Source organism: Archocentrus centrarchus, chromosome 24, assembly GCF_007364275.1.
Source record: "Archocentrus centrarchus isolate MPI-CPG fArcCen1 chromosome 24, fArcCen1, whole genome shotgun sequence".
Lineage (NCBI taxonomy): Eukaryota > Metazoa > Chordata > Actinopteri > Cichliformes > Cichlidae > Archocentrus > Archocentrus centrarchus.
This window is the reverse complement of record NC_044369.1, coordinates 3591778-3613622: the sequence shown is the minus strand read 5'-3', so window position 1 is coordinate 3613622 and position 21845 is coordinate 3591778. Positions and strand designations below refer to the sequence as shown.

Genomic DNA, 21845 nt, shown 5'->3' with positions numbered 1-21845 from the left:
GAAAAACAGACGGTGAAGTGATTCTGATTTGCACTGTGGAGACTTCAGTGACCGGAGAGAAACCTGGCATGCCGTCATCCTGCATGTGTCCACGAAGAAAAGCGTTTTGCAGAGAGCATGAAAAGAAGCCTGGTGGATGCTGGCAGTGCACTCTTCTGTCAGTCGAAACCAAAATAAATTTGTCTGGACCAGGACTGCCACAGTGATTTTGGAGTGCCAGCTGTAATGGCCAAATACTGAATAAAAAGATGACTCCCGGTCTCAGGAAGCTTGGCAGGAGATAATTATTCCAACATGGCAATGATCCCAACAGACTGCAAAATTGTGGAAGACTTTTTGAAGGAGTAAGTGAAACTGATTACCCAACTGGATTCATGTGAGGGGACATGAAGCAGCAGAGCGATGCTGAGGTTAGCACTGGCACCTCCAGGCAAGAAGGTTCTGGGTTCAAACCTTCTGTGTGGTGTTTTCATGTTCTTCTGTACCTGCATTGGTTTTCTCCAGGTACTTTGGCTTCCTCTCACCATCCAATGACAGGCTTGTTAGGTTAACTGCTGATTCTAAATTGGCCATAGGTGTGAATGGTTGCCAGTCTGTTTGTTTTAGCCCTGTGACGAGCTGGCAACCTGTTCAGGGTGCACTCTTCCTCACAGCCAGTGCTGGATGAGTTGGTGTCTGCCCTGTAAAACCACTTCAGTAAAGAGAAGAGCACCTTATAAACATCATCTGTGGCTTATTTTATCCTCAGCAGCATAGATGGTACGAGTCAGCCACCAAAAAGGATGTAGATGTACAAAATTCATATTCAAACGAGGAACCAAGGAAATATACATCCTTCATTATCAGTGAAAAGTCAAGTGTTTGACTTTTGAAAATAATTGGCTTCATTCTTACTGGACCTTAAAACAAGTAAAACACACAGTGCAGTGCTTCTCTTGCTCATCTGCTGCTCGTCTTTTAACTGGTACTGTGAGCACGTGTCCCCTGTTCTGGCCTCCCTCCACTGGCTCCCCATTCATTTAGGATCCATTGTAAGATTTTATTGTTTGTTTTAATGGAGCTGCACCACCTTATATATCTGAGCTGCTGACTCCATACGTCCCCTCGAGGTAGAGCTGATCAAATCAATAGATTGGGGGATTTGATCCCTGGCTGCTCCAGTCTGCATGCCAAAGGATTCTTAGGCAAGATACCAAACCCTGAGTTGCTCCCAATCATGAGCTCCCTCTCCATGTTAGGATGTCGAACTCATTGCCTCATTGTCTTAAAACTAATTTTTACTCTTTGGCTTTTAACTTAGAATGAGAGTGGTGTGTTCTTACCTTGTATTTATTATTGTTTTATTGTTTTGTTGTGTTGCCTTTGGGTGCTTTGTACAGCACTTTGTCAGACTCTATTGTTTTCAGAAAGTGCTCCATAAATAAATTTGGATTGGGTGCATTTTAGTGATAAAACCAGAGATGTACTTTATAGAAACCATCAACTATAGCAGGGATCCTCAAATGCAGGCCTCGAGGGCCGGTGTCCTGCAGGTTTTAGATGTGTCCCTGATCCAACACACCTGAGTCAAATGGCTGAATTACCTCCTCAGTATGCAGTCAAGTTCTCCAGAGTCCTGCTAATGACTTCTATATTTGACTCAGGTGTGTTGGATCAGGGACACATCTAAAAGGTGCAGGACACCGGACCTCGAGGCCTGGAGTTGAGGATCCCTGAAATATAGAAACTCTTTATAGAAGCCATCACAGATCATGTAAAAGAACAAGTTTCCTGACATGCCTACTTGTGAAATCACTCTTTTTCTTTCTTGTATTTGTGTACATTTTTACAAATTTAATTACAATTACTAACTGATAAAAAACTCCTATTTCTCTATCAGTCATTAATAATCTTGTTATATTGAGCCAGCAAAATATAAAATCTGAGTTTTATCTATTATAGAAACTTCTGAGTGCTTTTTCCGCCTCCTCCACTCTGATTAAAGCGGAGTGTGAGGAGCTGCTCACTCGTTTCCACTGACAGTGTGTCTGTTGCTTTGGTTTCCCTTCAGTGAGCTGGACTTTAAAGAGCGACATCACCCTGAGTCTCTCTGAAGTCGATCTAAAGATCTGAAGTCACAGTCTCACAAAAGAGTTTGCAGTTTCATGAGATAACAAGATAGTTAGTCATGACCTGAAGATAGCAAAACTTTGATACCTTATTGGAGCATGAAAACTAATTGGAAAACTTTAGATAACAGGATTTTATAATATATATCTCCCAATTACAGCAATATGTCTTGCTGTGAGTCGTGCATCTTCTTTCAAACATGGATGTTTTGTGCAGCATCTGACCTGTCTTGACTGTAACTAATCCAACACTTTTATGTTTCCCTTTTTGTTTCTTTTATTTATTTACCCTGCATAATCTGTCTTCTGGATGCTTATCTCTGTAAGTCTTTTGAAGCAGGGATTTTACTGTCAGCCTGCACAACATAACACTTAATCTGCAGCTGAAAATCCATATTCATATGTTTGTCGTATTTCTGCTGATTTGTTGCCACTTATGTATGACCGTAACTCCAAAATATATTCAGCATAATTTTTCCTTCATTATTTTATTCAAACATAGGAGAAATGTGTGTCTGTATATATATATGTATGTGTGTGTGTGTGTGTGTGTATATATGTCAGACATGTCTGTATGATCTGTCAGGCATCATAGCAGCTAAGATGAACAGGCTCAGTACATGAGCGAGGCCCAGAAAGGAATTGGCACAGATACCAGGGGAGCAAAATAGCAGCTACTGGTTGGTCAGTCTGTTCTTGCAGTCATTTGAGTCTGCAAGAACAGACTGACCAACCTGTGCACCGCCTGGGTTGAATACAAGCAAGCCTTTCCTAGGCCTCTAGGAAAGCTGTAACCTCCAAGTACCTGCAGAGAGTAAGGCAAGTCCTGAGGAGTCAGCTGAATGGGAAGAACAAGATCCAGGAAATCAACACCTACACCCTGCCAGTTGTCAGATACCCTGTTGAGATAATAAGCTGGCCAAAGGAGGAGATAGAAGCCACTGATGACAAGAGAAGAAAAGTCCTTACCATTCATGGAGGGTTTCACCCTGAGATTACGCAAAGTGGAAGGAAGGTGGCTGAGGACTAGTGAGTGTCAGAACCACTATCCTAGATGAAACAACAAAGATCCATGAGTACATCAGGAAGATGGCCACGAAGGATCATGTGCTTAGTGAATACCTCAGGCAGCAGAAACCAGAGAAAGAAGAGGAGCAAGAACATGAACCACCGTGAAAGGACAGGTCTCTGCATAGCATGTACCACCAGCAGATAGAAGAAGTGGCTGATATGGAAAAATCCTACCAATGGCTGGACAAAGCTGGACTGATAGACAGCACAGAGGCACTAATCATGGCAGCACAGGAACAAGCTCTGAGCACAAGATCGATAGAGGCTGGGGTCTACCACACAAGTCACGACCCCAGGTGCAGGCTGTGCAGAGATGCCCCTGAGACAATCCAGCACATAACAGCAGAGTGCAAGATGCTAACAGGCAGGGCATACATGGATCACCTCCCTCTAAATTTCTGTGCCAAATATAGAAGTCTCAAGGTCAAAATGGGACACGCCCACAAGGGTGGTTGAGAACAACAGAGCTAAGATCCTGTGGGACTTACAGATGCAGACAGACAAACTTGTGATGGCTATCCAACCGGACACAGAAGAAGAAAGCCGTAGTGATAGACGTTGCAATACCAAGTGACGGCAACATAGAGTAGAAGGAACACGAGAAGCTCGATAAATACCAAGGGCTCAAAGAAGAGCTGGAGAGGATGTGGAGGCTGAGGGTAACAGTGGTCCCTGTGGTAATCAGAACACTTGGGGCAGTGATGCCCAAACTGGGAGAGTGGCTCCAGCAGATTCCAGGAAAGACATCTGAGATCTCTGTCCAGAAGAGTGCAATACTGGGAACAACTAAGATACTGCACAGGACCCTCAAGCTCCCAGGCCTCTGGTAGAGGACCTGAGCTTGGAGGACAAAGAGCACCCACAGGGCCAGCTGGGATTTATTTATTTTGTTATTTAAGTTCTATAGGTCTTATTGAAATGGCAACCACATAATGCCATAGAAAACACAAAAGGAGGAGAAAAAATGATGTCTGAAATAAGTAATGCTCAGCAGCCTTTCTACCTTACCCTGCCCTTATAACCTGAGTCAGATATTTTAAAATTGGATGAGATAAAGGATGATGTTTTCCTTCCTTTTATGTAATTATGCCAGAGCTTACTACCAGTTCTGTGAGTGTAATTTGCCTTTACTAAAGCAAATGGACATTTTAAACAGAAACAAAGAATAATGGAGACATTACTTGTTTGGCTGCTTGTTAAGAGTCGTTACAAAGGTGATACATCACAATATAATAAAGGGGGTTGACGTGTTGTTTTTGTCTATGTGTGTTCAAGTGGTGCTCACGAACAGTGGGTAATAAAGACACACACACACATGATTTATGCCTTGGCTATAATAGCTAATTCATCATCTGACTGGGGCACATTTTAAGGTAAAGAAACAGAGAGAGAGAGCATGGTATTGTTTGGTTTATCAGTAATAACAGTAGCAGTAAATTGAAAGCTTGATTTGTAGGGTCTGTTTTACTAAAACTCCACTGCTCTCAAACCACATCCTTCATTTTTTGCTGTGTGCGACTGGATAGCCTCTAATACTCTCTCTACTACAAATGCGTGCACGCACACGCGCTAAAACGAGCACGTGTGCGTCTTCAAAGAGCAATGTTCTCATTAGCAGCAGTCCTGTGTTCAGACACTGATGTCTCTCTTCAGCTCTTTGCTTCTGTGTGTGAATCTGTCTGACAACCAAGCGATGCCCTGAAAATAAGAATTCTAAGACTGTTTATACTGATAATGACAGATATTAAAATAGATCATTACAGGTAATTACATTGATGCAAATACTTACGCTATCCTGATGATTCTCCTACTGCCACACTCCTACTCCTGTCAGTAGGACAGGATTAATAGGGGATGTAGCACGCAGATAATCATAAGTATGATCCAGTATTGCATTGCTGAGATCGTTTCACGTTTGCTCTGAACTAGAGCTCGATCTGTATATTAATTGGCTTCATACTGTACAGTGCAGCACATCTCCATTTATCAATGCAGACAAAAAATATGCATTTCAGAAATAATTTTATGACAGAGAGAGGCTGCAACTCCATTTTTTTTACAACGCTCTCAGCACTGAATGCAGCTCATGTAGCAGAGTACGAACAAGCGGCAACCTCCAGAGCTAAAAAATGTATCCAGCACCAAAGTGGCAAAAACTGCAGTTCCACTAATGACCACTTGAGGCTGATTCCTGAAGCAGTTTGTGTTTATAACCATGTTTAAAACCTGGTATAAAAAACTTTTGCTCTCTATGCTCCAGAGTCTGGATGGCTTTTACCTTGAAAAGCTTCCATAGGAACTCTACAAAGTTATGGCCCGCCCTACTGTGCCTCTGATTGGGTTCTGTTCAGGGGGTCATGTTGATGTATGACTCATAACAAATGATAATTGATTGCTTTAGGCATGAGACGTGAATCAGAGGCACAGTAGGGCCAGAGCCAATGAGGAAGTAACTTTTTCCCTCCTGCTATTTTAATTCCGAAGGAATGCTACTTCATTTTGTTATTTTGTTATATTTCGTTGTTTCATACACACAGCTCACCTCTTCCATATTTCTATATACGCTGTTGCTCCTGCAAGAGTACCTCTTACCGATTTAACGGCTACACCTTACATATACATATGAGGCATTCACTAATTTCTAAACCCTGGTTACAGCCCTGGCCAGCATATTTATAGCTGAAGTTTTTACTTGCCAAACTCTGAACACAGCAACAGATATACAGGGACTAACAAAACATCAGATCAGACAGTGATATAGGTTAATGAATAACACGGTTTTTTTGATTATACATGACACTGTCAGCAAGTGGGTGTGATATCCTCTGAGGTGTAGATGTGATGATTTAATGCCATCTGTTACAACTGTGGATTTTTCACAAGTCGGGTATGTACTGCTACTATTATATCACTAGTGGGCCTCATTAAAGGGGTCCTCTTATAATTTCCAACTCCATAGTTTTATTCTTGGACTCTAGTAGAGTATCTATGTGTGATTCGCAGTTATTTCTCTACACTGTGATTTTGTGCATCAGTTTCTCCTCTGTCTGAAACAAGCTGTGTTAACTCTCTGCTGACTGGCTGCCCCTCACAGACAGGAGATCTGAACAGCGGGTGGTTGGGGCTTGTGTTCCTGTGTTCCTGAGATGACCATTTTAAAGCTAGCCGGTCCTAATGACGTATCAAGCCAGGAGTAGGAAAAAAAAAAAACAGTCTGAAACACATCGGTTAAAGCGTTCTGAAGCCTGAGGAAAATATGGAAAAGCGTAATGGTTCACCTCTAAGCTAGTAAAGAAAGCAGCTGGTTATGACAACTTGTTTGAAGGGGAGTGTTACCCTTTCACTTTCTTTGATTGGATCTTTCAAACTGGTCAGAGGGATCCGAATCAATAATCTTCTTTTTTTTTTTTTTTTTTTTTTTAAAAAAAAAAAAAAAAAAAAAAAAAAAAGAATCAATAATCTTCTATTACAGGACCAGAGTTTTAATACCTTCCGTTATCGTCTTCCTTTCCTTCATACCTTTCTCTCTCTTTCTCTCTTTACCTCGGCTGCCTCTCTCCACTGTGAGCTGTCAGAGAGTACGCAATGACCGTGACACCCCTGTGTGTGTGTGTGTGTGTGTGTGTGTGTGGCACAGGCTTCAGCTTTCTCATTATGATTCTAAATGTATCTGTCTGTCTAGTCTGGATGAATTAATAGGTTCCTTGGTGGCTTGGCTCAACACACAGACACACACACACACACACACACACACACACACACACACACGCAGAGCCACACATTGTTTGTCCAGTGATTCGTGCCTCAGGTTTGTTAATTGAATGTCTGTGTTCATGTAAGCGACCGTGAGAGGCATTGAGAGGATGCCACGGTGCATTAGGAAGACAAGCTGTGTGTGTGTACGGTTGTGCGTCTGTGTGGGTGTGTGTCTTGTAAATAGGATAGAATCCAGAGGACCTTGAACGCAGCCACTCCTGAGCTTCTAGCGAAACAAGACAAACAAATCCTACAGAGGCGAGAAGGCCGCAGGTGTGTGTGTGTGTGTGTGTGTGTGTGTGTGTGTGTGTGTGTGTGTGTTTATATTTTTGTGTGTGTGTGAAACCCGGGGAATCTTAATCACAGCCTGCCCTTGTTCCTCTTTTCTTACTTTGTCTGCTTCTTTTTCACTTTCTTATCCTCATTTCCTTTCCTTTCTTTCAGTTTCTGTCATGTCCTGGGCCGTTGGCCCAGCGTTTTGTGTTTATTTCCTGAGTGTGTCCTCCCAGTAGGTTGATGTGTTATGATATGTCTGCGTCTCTGTCCTGAGTCTGTGCCTGTTTAGTCAGTATGTTCCTTGGTTTGTCACTTCCTGTTTATTTTGACAGTCTGGTTTTCCTGTGCTTTGTGTTCAGCTTTGCTTCCCCTGTGTAATTAGTTTCATTTGCCTCACCTGTTGTTCCCTGCTGTTTCCTCTTGCCCTGATTACCCAGTGTGTATTTAAGCCCTCAGTTTCCATGTGTTCCTTGTCGCGTCGTTGATGTTGTGTGCCCGTGTGTTCCTGTGCTCCCTGTGGTTCCCCTTCGTCTCCCTTCTGAACGGTTTTTGTATTGTTTTTTCCCGTTGAAATAAATCCCTTTTAAGTTACGCTGACTTCTGGAGTCCTTTGTGTCAGCCATTCCTCGCCTGTTTCCTCCCCGGCCATGACAGAACGACGCGACCATACTAAAGACCTGGCTAGCTCCGGCTGCTTCAACGGCACTCGTCTGGCGCTGGGGGGCCCAGCATTTCAGAACAGTGCCCGTCAGCGTCCTTCATCTGCGGCTCCGCTCACTGGCTTCCCCCTTCCACTGCAGTCGCGGCGGCCACGGAGGAGGGGGAGTTCCCGGCAGCATCGGTGGGGGGCCCCCCCAGACCCGAGCGGTATAACGCCGCGGATATTGTCACCGCGTCATGCGCAAACTACCGTCTCTGACCTCGCTGCTTTTCCCCTCCCTGAGGTGGCAAAGCAGACCATCATTCGGTGGGTGGACTCGTTGGTCTTTGAGCTGCTGTCTGACCCATGCGAGATTGAGCAGAAAGCTATCACAGCCAAACTGCAAGGGCTAGTGTGTGACCATCCTTGGCTGCTGGACTCTCTGCATGGGCTCGTGAAAGACTTTGTCATCACCACCCTTCATCCACAGCCAGCGCCACAGACCTCAGCTGTAGCGCCAGCTCCTCCTCAGTCGCAGTGTTCCCAGTCAGCTGTAGCTCCAGCTCCTCCTCCGTTGCAGTGTTCCCAGTCAGCTGTAGCTCCAGCTCCTCCTCCGTTGCAGTGTTCCCAGTCAGCTGTAGCTCCAGCTCCTCCTCAGTCGCAGTCTCAGACCCCTCAGTTAGCTCCAGCTCCTCCTCAGTCGCAGTCTCAGACCCCTCAGCTAGCTCTCACCTCTCTGTTTCCACGCAGCCAGATCTCCCTAGCTCTCAGGCTGCTCCCACGCAGTCAGCTCTCCCTAGCTCTCAGTCTGTTTCCACGCAGTCGGCTCTCTCTAGCTCTCAGTCAGTCTCCACGCAGTCGGCTCTCCCTCAGTCTGCTCCCACGCAGCCAGCAGCTCTCCCTCGCCCTCAGTCAGCTCTAGCTCCAGTCGCTCTCCCTCGCCCTCAGTCAGCTCTAGCTCCAGTCGCTCTTCCTTGGTCCCCAGTGTCAGCAGTTTCAGTGCCCTCTCAGTCAGTTCCCTCAGCTCCTGCCCTCTCTAGCTCGCAGCCTGCTCCCACGCAGTCTGCCCTCTCTAGCTCGCAGTCTGCTCTTTCTGTCTCCCGGCCTGCTTCCACGCAGCCAGTCGTCTCCCGGCCTGCTTCCACGCAGCCAGTCGTCTCCCGGCCTGCTTCCACGCAGCCAGTCGTCTCCCGGCCTGCTTCCACGCAGCCAGTCGTCTCCCGGCCTGCTTCCACGCAGCCAGTCGTCTCCCGGCCTGCTTCCACGCAGCCAGTCGTCTCCCGGCCTGCTTCCACGCAGCCAGTCGTCTCCCGGCCTGCTTCCACGCAGCCAGTCGTCTCCCGGCCTGCTTCCACGCAGCCAGTCGTCTCCCGGCCTGCTTCCACGCAGCCAGTCGTCTCCCGGCCTGCTTCCACGCAGCCAGTCGTCTCCCGGCCTGCTTCCACGCAGCCAGTCGTCTCCCGGCCTGCTTCCACGCAGCCAGTCGTCTCCCGGCCTGCTTCCACGCAGCCAGTCGTCTCCCGGCCTGCTTCCACGCAGCCAGTCGTCTCCCGGCCTGCTTCCACGCAGCCAGTCGTCTCCCGGCCTGCTTCCACGCAGCCAGTCGTCTCCCGGCCTGCTTCCACGCAGCCAGTCGTCTCCCGGCCTGCTTCCACGCAGCCAGTCGTCTCCCGGCCTGCTTCCACGCAGCCAGTCGTCTCCCGGCCTGCTTCCACGCAGCCAGTCGTCTCCCGGCCTGCTTCCACGCAGCCAGTCGTCTCCCGGCCTGCTTCCACGCACTCAGCTTCCCCAGGGTCAGCTCCCACGCACTCAGCTTCCCCAGGGTCAGCTCCCACGCACTCAGCTTCCCCAGGGTCAGCTCCCACGCACTCAGCTTCCCCAGGGTCAGCTCCCACGCACTCAGCTTCCCCAGGGTCAGCTCCCACGCACTCAGCTTCCCCAGGGTCAGCTCCCACGCACTCAGCTTCCCCAGGGTCAGCTCCCACGCACTCAGCTTCCCCAGGGTCAGCTCCCACGCACTCAGCTTCCCCAGGGTCAGCTCCCACGCACTCAGCTTCTTTGTCTCAGCCCCGGTCTCTCCCGTCGACTGCTGTTGAGTCTCTGGCCTCTGAGTCAGAGTCCCAGTTAACTCCCATGTCGCCATCATCCTCACCATCAGACTCACCCGCACTATGCCTTGCAAAGCAGCCCCAGCCTGCGCATCCAGTGTTCGAGCATCCGGAGAGTCCTGCTCAGTCCGCGCCGCCAGAGTCCTCAGAGTGTTCCGCTCAGTCCGAGCCGATGGGGGTCTCCGCTCAGTCCGAGCGCTCCGCGCCGGAGGGTCCCGCTCAGTCCGAGCCGATGGGGGTCTCCGCTCAGTCCGAGCGCTCCGCGCCGGAGGGTCCCGCTCAGTCCGAGCCGATGGGGGTCTCCGCTCAGTCCGAGCGCTCCGCGCCGGAGGGTCCCGCTCAGTCCGAGCCGATGGGGGTCTCCGCTCAGTCCGAGCGCTCCGCGCCGGAGGGTCCCGCTCAGTCCGAGCCGATGGGGGTCTCCGCTCAGTCCGAGCGCTCCGCGCCGGAGGGTCCCGCTCAGTCCGAGCCGATGGGGGTCTCCGCTCAGTCCGAGCGCTCCGCGCCGGAGGGTCCCGCTCAGTCCGAGCCGATGGGGGTCTCCGCTCAGTCCGAGCGCTCCGCGCCGGAGGGTCCCGCTCAGTCCGAGCCGATGGGGGTCTCCGCTCAGTCCGAGCGCTCCGCGCCGGAGGGTCCCGCTCAGTCCGAGCCGATGGGGGTCTCCGCTCAGTCCGAGCGCTCCGCGCCGGAGGGTCCCGCTCAGTCCGAGCCGATGGGGGTCTCCGCTCAGTCCGAGCGCTCCGCGCCGGAGGGTCCCGCTCAGTCCGAGCCGATGGGGGTCTCCGCTCAGTCCGAGCGCTCCGCGCCGGAGGGTCCCGCTCAGTCCGAGCCGATGGGGGTCTCCGCTCAGTCCGAGCCAGGGGGTCCCGCTCAGTCCGAGCACTCCGAGCCAGGGGGTCCCGCTCAGTCCGAGCGCTCCACGTCCCCCGAGGGTTCCCCACCAGAGCCCGGGGTCGCCCTTCTCCGCCGCCGCATGCCCCGCGGTCGGCCTCCAGTGTCTGCTCCCCGTCGCCGCCGCCGCACGCCCCGCGGTCGGCCTCCGGTGACTCCCCCTCCTCGTCGCCGCCGCCGCTGGGAGCGCGGTCGGCCTCCAGTGACTCCCCCTCGTCGTCGCCGCCGCCGCTGGGAGCGCGGTCGGCCTCCAGTGACTCCCCCTCGTCGTCGCCGCCGCCGCCGGGAGCGCGGTCGGCCTCCAGTGACTCCCCCTCGTCGTCGCCGCCGCCGCCGGGAGCGCGGTCGGCCTCCAGTGATTCCTTCTCGTCCTCGCCGCCGCCGCCGCCGGGAGCGCGGTCGGCCTCCAGTGACTCTTCCTCGTCGCCGCCGCCGCCGGGAGCGCGGTCGGCCTCCAGTGACTCTTCCTCGTCGCCGCCGCCGCCGGGAGCGCGGTCGGCCTCCAGTGACTCTTCCTCGTCGCCGCCGCCGCCGGGAGCGCGGTCGGCCTCCAGTGACTCTTCCTCGTCGCCGCCGCCGCCGGGAGCGCGGTCGGCCTCCAGTGACTCCTCCTCGTCGCCGCCGCCGCCGGGAGCGCGGTCGGCCTCCAGTGACTCCTCCTCGTCGCCGCCGCCGCTGGGAGCGCGGTCGGCCTCCAGTGACTCCTCCTCGTCGTCGCCGCCGCCGCTGGGAGCGCGGTTGGCCTCCCTCGTTGGGATTTTGCTTTGTGGCCCCTTGGCCTCTGCGGCCTCCTGAACTATGTTTTCTGTTTTGGGCCTTCCCCTGAACTCTTCTGACCTGTTTTTGGATTCCTGTGTTTTGTTTTGGTTTTCCCATGGACTCCCCTGCACTTTGTACTGTTTTTGGCCTGCCTTGTTGTTTTTTGTTTTGTCCCCTGTGTTTTGGTTTTGTCCCTGGGCCTTCTTCCTTGTTGCTCCCTGCCTGGTTTTTGTTTTTTTGTTTCGGGCCCTCCTTCCTGGTCCCCCGCCTCCCGCCCTGGTGGGGTTTTGTTTTCTTGTTTTGGCCGTCGGGAGCCGGCCTTTGAGGGGGGGGTACTGTCATGTCCTGGGCCGTTGGCCCAGCGTTTTGTGTTAATTTCCTGAGTGTGTCCTCCCAGTAGGTTGATGTGTTATGATATGTCTGCGTCTCTGTCCTGAGTCTGTGCCTGTTTAGTCAGTATGTTCCTTGGTTTGTCACTTCCTGTTTATTTTGACAGTCTGGTTTTCCTGTGCTTTGTGTTCAGCTTTGCTTCCCCTGTGTAATTAGTTTCATTTGCCTCACCTGTTGTTCCCTGCTGTTTCCTCTTGCCCTGATTACCCAGTGTGTATTTAAGCCCTCAGTTTCCATGTGTGCCTTGTCGCGTCGTTGATGTTGTGTGCCCGTGTGTTCCTGTGCTCCCTGTGGTTCCCCTTCGTCTCCCTTCTGAACGGTTTTTGTATTGTTTTTTCCCGTTGAAATAAATCCCTTTTAAGTTACGCTGACTTCTGGAGTCCTTGGTGTCAGCCATTCCTCGCCTGTTTCCTCCCCGGCCATGACAGTTTCCTCTTGCTCTTCACTTCTTTCTGTTTTTCTGCCCCATTTTAATTTTCTCCCACTCCCGTTTTCTCGAACTCATCTTATCTGTGTGTCACTGTCTTATCTTTTTCTTATTTGTCTTCACTTTATATCTCCTACTTTTTGTCAGTTTTTCCCCATTTTTCCTCCCTTATTTTTCAGATCTCTTTTTCTCATTTTCTTTGCTGTCTTAATCATCCTTCCTTTTTATCTTTTTTGTTTTTGTCTTCTCACTTTCCCCTGCCTTCATCATTTCCTTGCACTCTCTTATTATTCCACCCCCCCCCCCCCCACCCCCCCACCCCCCTTCATCCTCCTCCAACTGTAACCCTGACAGGTACACTACAGCTCTCCTCTCAGTGCTAATAAGTTACAGAGGCACAGCTAAAACTGCTGCTTTATGTATAATTTTTCTTTTCTTTTATACACGTCTTTATTGCTACAGCTGTTTCATTTCCATCTGCTCTTAACCCTTCTTCCTGGCTACATTCACCCCATTCCCATTCCCATTGCTCATGTCTTGATTTTCTTTCTCCAGACTGCTCTCGTTTTCTAATTTCTTTTTGCTCTCAGGCTCCATCTGTCTTCCACTTTGCCCCTTTCTTTCTCACCTCTACCTGTTCTTTCTTTCTACCTCTGTCTGTCTTTTCTGTTTCTCTTGTCTTATTCTTCTAACCTGCTTCTTCTCTTTACTATAATTCCCCCCCATCTTTCCTTGACCTTTCCTTTTTGTCTTTCTTTTCCCATATCTTCATCACTTTCTTTCCTCCCTAGTCTTCTTAATCCTTTTTTCTCTTCTCCCTCTTTCCCTGCATCCCTTTCTCATCTCGTCTCCACTCGTTCTTCATGCTTTGCTGTTAAAGCCACCAGGGGAAGAACTACTAACACATCCTAAAACATTCACATACACACACTCAAAGAGTCTGACTCCCAGCCCTCTAATGGCCCCATTTAGACAATGTGTCGCATCAGCAAGTCGTATGGCTGAATAATGAGAAGAGGAGGAGGAGGAGGAGGACAAAAAAGAAGATGATTCGTTTTCCACATCCCTCCATCCAGTCAGCTGCTTCACCGTAAATGTTGTTCTGTTACACACACCATCACCGCTGTGACCCTGGGTGCGTGTGTGTGTGTGTGTGCGTGTGTGTGTGTGTGTGTGTGTGTGTGTGTGTGTGTGTGTGTGTGTGTCCATTCATCTCCACTGTATGCTGGTGTGTACGGTCGTTGAGAAGAAATATGGCCACCGGGGATTTTGCTGAAGCTCCTGTGTTATGTTTATGATGCGGCAAAAGAGAGAGAGAGAGAGAGTGTAATAATGTACATTCATTATATCGCTCGCCCTCAAAGAAGCCACCTCTCTCTCATGCATTACCCAAAGATGAAACTCATACTACCTCTCTATCAAGTGAAACACACACTCTCCAGCCTGTCAGTACCAGCACACACACACACATGCATGTGTGCACACAGACACACACATTGTCATTCTCAACCTCCCAAACAGCACACACACTCCTTCCTGCATGCAGGCATCTGTACAGTCTCATAAATGATATATACTCCCTTTTAAACTGCACACACTCTAAGCAGAGTCTGACAGACAGAAAGTGCAGCTGTAGCTGTTTTTTTTTTTTTTTTTTAAGTCACTGCCACCTTGTGTTTTTCACCACCAGCTGTTCAGGAGCTGAACGGGATTTATGAGCTACATTAACATTTTATATCTTATTTTATAATGTTTGTATTTTCTGGAGAAGTAAGGCTTTCTGCAGAGTTGGTTGTTTCCTTTGCATGATGCTGTCTGGTACTTGGATAACATAAAGGAACACAGATTTTTTTTTCCCTGTGACTTCTGTGCTGACGACTTGGCTCCTTACTAGTATATTTAAGGGCCTTAAGCTGTGTTTGCATCCTACTGCAAACTGCATGGGCTTTACATTATTGATGTCTGTTTTCTAATGTGTAGTAAAGTTTACTTCCAGAAAAATGTTTTTCATCCTTATTTTATTGTCAAAGTTACATTTTTGTTTCACTCTGCTGCAGTTGAAGAGCGTTTTTTTTTTGAAAGCTTCTCCAGTCATCTTAAAAATGAACATTTTTGTGCAAGAAATGTCTAAATTGCCTGTATTATAGTCCCAGTTTTATTGCGTGCACTTTCTATGTCCTCTGGGGGGTTCATTTTCCAACCACCAAAATCATGAATGCAGAACAGTTCAGCAGCAGCCATCAATTCTCAGATGTCAAAATGAATTGAATGCATGTTCATTACCACTTAGTGGTAAGTGACAAAAAACTACAAGCAAGATGGATTAACTACTGTATCTCAAGTAGCTTTTTGAGTCTCTGCATAAGATTTTCATACATTACTGATATGAGCTGATGCCAGAGTTTTGAAGGTTATAAACTTTGCATCATCCCTGCGTGGTGTACAAGAACTACAAAGTAATCGTGTGCCAGGCATTTTTTTTCCTTATCCCTTAAAGTCGACAAAAAAGAAAATCAAATGCTGCTTCTCCTGTTTCTTGACACATTATATATGTTAACTGTGAGAAGTCCGTGGGCTGAATTGTGCAATCATAATGGCAAACTGTTTTCATTCGTTTCATTTAAAAGGTTGTGCCATCAAGACACTTAACACCCACCACTGCTTTGACTATAATCTACTGTTACAGACACAAAGTGACAAATAATGTTCTGTATCTACACTGCATGTTGTGATTTTATTCCTTAGCATATTTATTTGAGCTGAGTCAAGTCAAGTAGCACCTCCAATGGACACCATGGAAACCTTGTTTTATAAAATTGCTGTTTATATTTATTTATTTTTGCTAACTTGGCTGGGTGATACTGTTTTTACTTTGGTGTAATAAACTCAGAAAGTAGAAACCACCAATAAGCACCGGTGAGGATCACTTCAGTCACACAGACCTAGAGACCAATCAGTGATCCCCTGGCAACCTCCAGTTGCTACAGGAAAAATGTATCTACCACAACCACTTGGCGAGTGGTTGCTGGAGGTTGTTGGCTGTCTCAAAGAGTGTGCTTTAGTTGCTAGGAGATTGCTGCAGTTGCCAGTAATTTGCATGGAAGTCACCAACTTGTCTTCAGACACTCACCATTTACTGTCTGAGCTGTAGTGATGCTTGAAAAAGTGTGATGCAAACCAGAAATGAATGTGCTCCTTCAAAATAAAGGTTGTCTTATCGTTGCAACCAACACTTTTCAAAAGGTGCATCTTTTACTTTGAAGGCTAATGGTCTCTGTTTCCTGTTTCACAACTGCTTGGTGATTAGTTTGCAAGTGATTGCAGACAAGTTTGTGTCTTCCATGCAAGCTACTGGCCACTGTGGCAACCTGCTAATGATCAAAGCAATCACAGAGTTCTTCAGTGAAGTACTGTATACCTCTTTGTGAACTATTTCAGCAACCCACCAGCAACCTCTAGCAACCACTTGCCAACCAGTCGGGGAATATACATTTTGTCCCTTCTAGGTGCAAACAGGTCTCTTGGCCTGTGTGACTGGGGCCTTTCTGTTTTACACAATACAGGATTGATAAATTTTAATTGATCATCATGCTGGATGACTGACTTGATGACTAATTGCCTCATTGATCTGTTGAGTGGCTAATGAGCTACACTCACACTGGGCTTTCACTATGCTGGCAGCAGTGCAAAAATGCAATAACATACAGGCGTTATCTGTGAAAAGCTTTTATTTAGAGGTGTTTTTGGTGGATTTGTGTCAACAAGTGTCTGTGAAAGCGATAGGAAAAGTAGTCAGCTCCCTCTCCAGGTTGTTTGTTTGCATAATTCAAATTTATAGGATAGCACAATAAAGAATTACAGCATCAAAGTACAAAGCAAACAAGCTGCTGAGAGACAAACTGCAGCATTTAGTCACAAAATAAGAAGGGAGCAAAGAGGATGAAAAACTGAAGTCCAGCATTCATCTTGTTAAATACAAAAAAGCAGGAGCTGAAAAGCTCTGAGTCTTCCTTCAAGAAAATGACCCCTAAAAGCTCTCCAGATGCTTTTAAAAAGCTCCTTACAGTGAACAGCAAAGAGCACAGATGCACAGTTCAGCACTGAGTGTAGCGTTTGTGAATGAATCTCACATTCACCTGTTAAAATATTCTGATGACTGATTAAAAAGAGAACCGTGAGCAGAACCTGATACTTACTTTAGACTCTGCCACATCGTCTCTTTTCTTCTGTATCAAAGCCGATTTTAGCACATGGTGGAACTTAGTGTTGACTATTTACTCACTGCAGGGTAATCAGTTTCACCATGTAGAATTTTTTTGAGCAAAAAGTGGTAGCAATATCAACCAACTCTAGCGTGTTTATATATATATATATATATATATATATATATATATATATATATATATATATATATATATATATATATAATATAATATAATATAATTCTTTTTCCCACCACATTGAAAACGTTTTTTGGATGGCTAAGTTTTACCTGGAGACGGACTCACTTTTGCAGCCTGTCTCAAGTAACCATTTGGCACTTCTTGTTAGCTTCATTTTTCAGCACCTTGTCTGATATGACTAAATCATCATGTTTTGATTGAACAGACACAGACACCGGGTCTTCTGTCTTCTGCTTTACCCCATCAAATATGATGAGAGTGCATTTCTTTTTGATACATTATCACTGGTTCTGACCCTAATGGATTCAACCGATTTCCAGATTTCAGATGCAGAATGGGAGGACATGTTGGAGGGCTTTGATGAGCGGAGTTACCTGAACGCTCGACGCTGGAAGCCCGGAGACGACCCGTACACTCTGTACGCTTTCAACCAGAGAGAGAGCGAACGCATCCCCAGTGATCGAGCCCTGAGAGACACTCGACACTACAGGTACGGCAGCACAGAGTGAAATATATAAAACAAACATGCACAAATATAAGTGACAGCGTGCAGAGTAAACATACAGAGAAGTCTACATAAGTGTTGTGTGAAAGACACCAGACAAGCTTGAGAAAATACACATTCTGTGTGTCTGCAACATGTGAGAAACAAAACACAGGAGGAATATATTTATTACTGAGAGACTCTACAGAGTTATGTTTAAATCTATCACAGGTTTACTGCATAAAAGGAGAGCTTATCACTACACACAAACCAAACTCCTGTAGCCTGCAGGCATAAACAAGCACATCAACAAACACACAACACTACAGATCAGCTCTTAGTATCGCAGGTATGTGTGCACACAAAAGCGCGCACACACGCACGCCTAGAATTAAACAGGAACACTGTAGCAGCTCCTGGAGTTCGTAATGAATCCCCTATCTGTACTAAAACAAATTTAGATTATGGAACCAACACGTTTTCATAGAGAAACCACCAAATTACAATCCGCCTGTCCGCTAAGAAATTAAATTAAACCAAAATAGAAATCCTCTTAGCAGAGCGCCGTCTTCCTCTGTTGGAAAGACGCTCAGCAGGAAGATAAGGAGCTTGCTGCATTGACAGCAGCTCCATACTTGTATATTTCAGGAGATAAAAACTTTCAGGCACTTGTGGAAAGTGTTCAGAGGTCCAGTGTTGTTTGCTGAGATCATGTGGGACACACAAACACAGCTTTATTTTTGCTGAGCTACTGTTTCTTTTATGCTTTCAACAGCAAAGGCGCTTATTTACTTTGATATTTTCTTTTTATCTTATAAGTTTTGTTTCCTGAATTGTACAAATTCACCAGGACACGATGTGACTAGAAAGTCTGGGAGCAAAGTTTATCCACTTGATGTAGTTTCTAATGATTAACCCACACACACAGGGTGGGCTGCTTGGATTTCACACCAGAACCAGCGTGGCATCTTGTTTGCAAACCTTCTCTTATCCTAAAAACAGTGCAACATAAATCTCTTTCTGATTGACTGATAATTTTTGAGGCAAGAGGGAAAAAAAAACAAAGCCATGCTGATGTTGAATTTTAGATCATAAACAGTTCAAAAGTTTTTCAAGAGTTTCTAAAAGGCAGCGAGCTGCACTGGATCCACCTGTGTTGTGTAATACGGCTTAAATCTTAAATAAATCAGGGAATAACAGAACCTGTGGGAACATGACATAAAAAATAAAGGGGAAATGATTTTTTGACAGTTTCTATATACAGTGGATATATAGATTTTTATAGTCCTTTTTTCTATTTTTCCTTTTTTTATCTGTTTGTGAAGTGGTAGCAAGGATTGGGTAAACTAGCTTTATTTAATGATGGATTATTTGAGTACAGCATTAGTTCTTGGCCTTCTGTGCATCCAATTAGCAAAGTTATATATGCTATTTTCTTTCTTTATGCTGTTTAAGCTCCTAAATTTGCTGTGCATCTGTCAGCTGTATTGCAACCCATCCTAATTCTCTTCTCTTGAGGGTCTTGCTGCTGCTCATGGAACTGCAATGATGTCTCATACCACAATGTATAAATTACGGCTGGAAATGCAATCCTTTTATAACTATAGGGGTCCAAACTGAAATATATTTTATTTAGCTGTAAGTCTACAGACAAAAAGTAACTTAATGTTTCACACAAACAGCCAAGCTTGAACATCCATTGTCCTGTTTTCACGCATGGATTTGAGCCGGTGTTTGATGTGTAATTAAAGGTGAGCAGGCACCTCAGGGTGACCCATCTCCCTGAGAGGAAGCTGCATGAGGGTGTTTGCCGGGCGACTGTTGGTTTTGGGAGTTGTGGTGAACACGGTCGTGTCCCGGCTGTTTGCTGCTGCCGCCGTGCCTTGTGGTGATGAGCACAGCAGGTTACAACTTCACAGGCCATAATCTGTTGGCATAGCCGGCGCGTACATCACTGTGTGTGTGGATGTGTTTTGACGTGTGATGATGAGATTGATGTCTGACTCAGTCGTAGCTTGTCTGCTGCTTCTCACACCGTGCGTGTGCGTGTGTGAGTGCACAAGTGTTTCTACATATCCATATGCGCACGCTAATGTGCGTAAGTGCACATTGTGCTGATCGTCTGCATCATCTGCTGCACTACCGGAGGAGGGAAATTCACTGTCGAGCTGACATAAGGCGACTGAAAAATGTGTGAGTTGTGTGTGTGTGTGTGTGTGTGTGTGTGTGTGTGTGTGTGTGTGTGTGTGTGTGTGTGTGTGTGTGTGTGTGTGTGTGTGTGTGTGTGTGTGTGTGTGAAAAGTGAGAAGGATGTGTAGGAGGAGGGAACCAGGGATACACTTACACATTAATCTGTTAGTGGGTAGGTAGGGGGCTGATGGTGCTCATTTATCTCATATAGGACAGCAATGAAGTGTGCGTGTGTATGTGTATGTGTGTGTGTGTGTGTGTTGCTGTTATGTGATTATCTGTTAACTCAGTTACCTTGTAGCTGTAGAGCCCAGGAGCACTTGGCAGGGGAAAATGAAAGCACGTCATGCTATTTAAGGATTGGGAAAAGAAGAAGAAAAACTGCAGTGAAATCTTTGACTGAAGCTGCTGAGATTTTGTATTCTTAGAAACACCTTATTTTCTCCTGCAGACTCATGGGGGGGGCTTCCTACTCTTTGGCTGGGTTCCCAAGAGGAACTGTTTGGCTTGAATTCAAGGTGGTGTGAGGGCTGGTGGGGAGAAACTCGGGTAAGAAGAGAAAGATGGATATGGGAATGATGCAGTTGGGAATTGTGTCGTGTCTGAATGTTAACTTTATCTTAGGTGTTTTTAGATTCAATGCCAAAGATTTCTGTACTGACCTTTCACGTAAATAAGTCCAGGTTTCACATCTGAGGTTTTGGATACCACGGTGTGCCAGTTCCTATTGCTTTAAAAAATCCAAATCAGAAAAGCAAAACATTTCCTTTTTGTTTAGTGAACATATTTTAGGTTTTGTAGATGCTGTAATAGTGCTGCTTACACTGAAAATCAATGGCACCATCTAAAGAAACTGAATCCTTGAAACCAGAAAGTCCAAGGAAAGAGGCTGATTGACAGGCCATCTCTCCGGCTAAGGTAGCAGAGGAGCGACTCAGCAATGAACCTTGAAAGCTAAATATAAAGAGACAAAACCAAGAGGAATTTTTAGATTACCACTCTAAAGGGAAGCATCAGAGGAGAAAACACAGCAGGTTTCGTGAGGAGGCTTCAGGCCTGTTATTTTCCCAGTGGGGCGAGGATAACCTAAAGATTAGAGAAGCAAGCTTTTGACCTGGAGATGCTGGGTTCCTTATAGCCTGCAGGCTGCAAGAAATCTGGAAATCTATAAGATCCATAACCCCTGATGCTAAGACTGTGGCTGCTACCACAGGCATGAATGCAGTGTAAACAGAAGGTAAATATGTCGAATAGAGGTATGTAGTTACTAAATTATAACAGCTCATTACTTAATATGTCGTGGCATGGTGATACAGTGGTTAGCACTGTTGCCTCACAGCAAGAAGGTCCTGGGTTCAAATCTGGGTACTCCGGCTTCCTCCACTGTCCAAAGATGTAAGTACCCCACCTCTTACCCCAACACAGTTTGGAAATGCTCCAGCTGCCTGTGACATTAAAATGCTTAATATATGTAAATGAGACTAAATGTGTCATTCAGATATTATGAAGTATTTTTCAGTAGGGCTGTGTTTCTGGATGGTGTGTGGCTAAATTACCAACAATGCCAAAACCTGGTACTGAAGACGAAAGCTGCTCAATCAGTCCTAGTGTTCAGGGCAAAAAGCACAGTGATAATTATTTCATAATCTTGAGTATTTAACATCATTATTTATGAACTCAGTGAATTTACTAAAAACTCACTAATTTAAAAAAAAAAAGATGTGTTGAGAAACACGAGCCGATTCAGTTCAGTTTGACTAGTACAGTCACAGTTCTCAACAACATCCATCTCAAGGTGCTGATAGGGTTGGGACTTAGTGCCAGATGACTGGGTGTCTAGCTAGGGCCACCGATCCCTGCTGATCTACAGTCTCTTCAGCAGGATGTCTGCAGACAGGAGGCCAAGGAAGCAGCAGGCTTGTGGGCCTTGGGAGAAAAACCCGAGCCGACGTCTCACAACAACGAGCTGACCTACGCTGAGTTTGGGCTTTCAGAGAGGGTGGAAAAGTAAAGGGGTGCCCGTGATTCATAACACACACACAAAAAAACAAGATCTTTTTTTAGCAAAAACAACAAAAAAGGTAATGAAAATCTTGCAATGGGGATGAAATAATTGCAAAAGGTAATTGTTTCATTCCTATTATCTTATTTTCACAATCACTGAAAGCCAAAGTTGTAATTGAAATTAAAATCAGATTAATCACACAGCCCTAACAGACATCTCTGGACTACAGCGTGCCCCTTCAGACATCTGTGCTCGCTGTGTTTTTATACATTACTTTTGCAGCTGGATGAATTTGACATTGATCCTCAAACTGTTTGTTTGTGTCTGCGTGTTGCAG

The 21845-nt window shown here is 46.6% G+C and overlaps 1 protein-coding gene across 1 annotated transcript in view; it reads left to right on the top strand.

Moving 5' to 3' along the window:
• Positions 1 to 21845, top strand: part of galnt14 (UDP-N-acetyl-alpha-D-galactosamine:polypeptide N-acetylgalactosaminyltransferase 14 (GalNAc-T14)) — a 222261-nt gene that overhangs the window by 28405 nt on the left and 172011 nt on the right. Inside the window, exon 2 of the mRNA XM_030721305.1 lies at positions 17150 to 17319. Coding sequence (XP_030577165.1) covers positions 17150 to 17319 — 170 coding nt within the window. The remainder of the gene's footprint in view (positions 1 to 17149; positions 17320 to 21845) is intronic.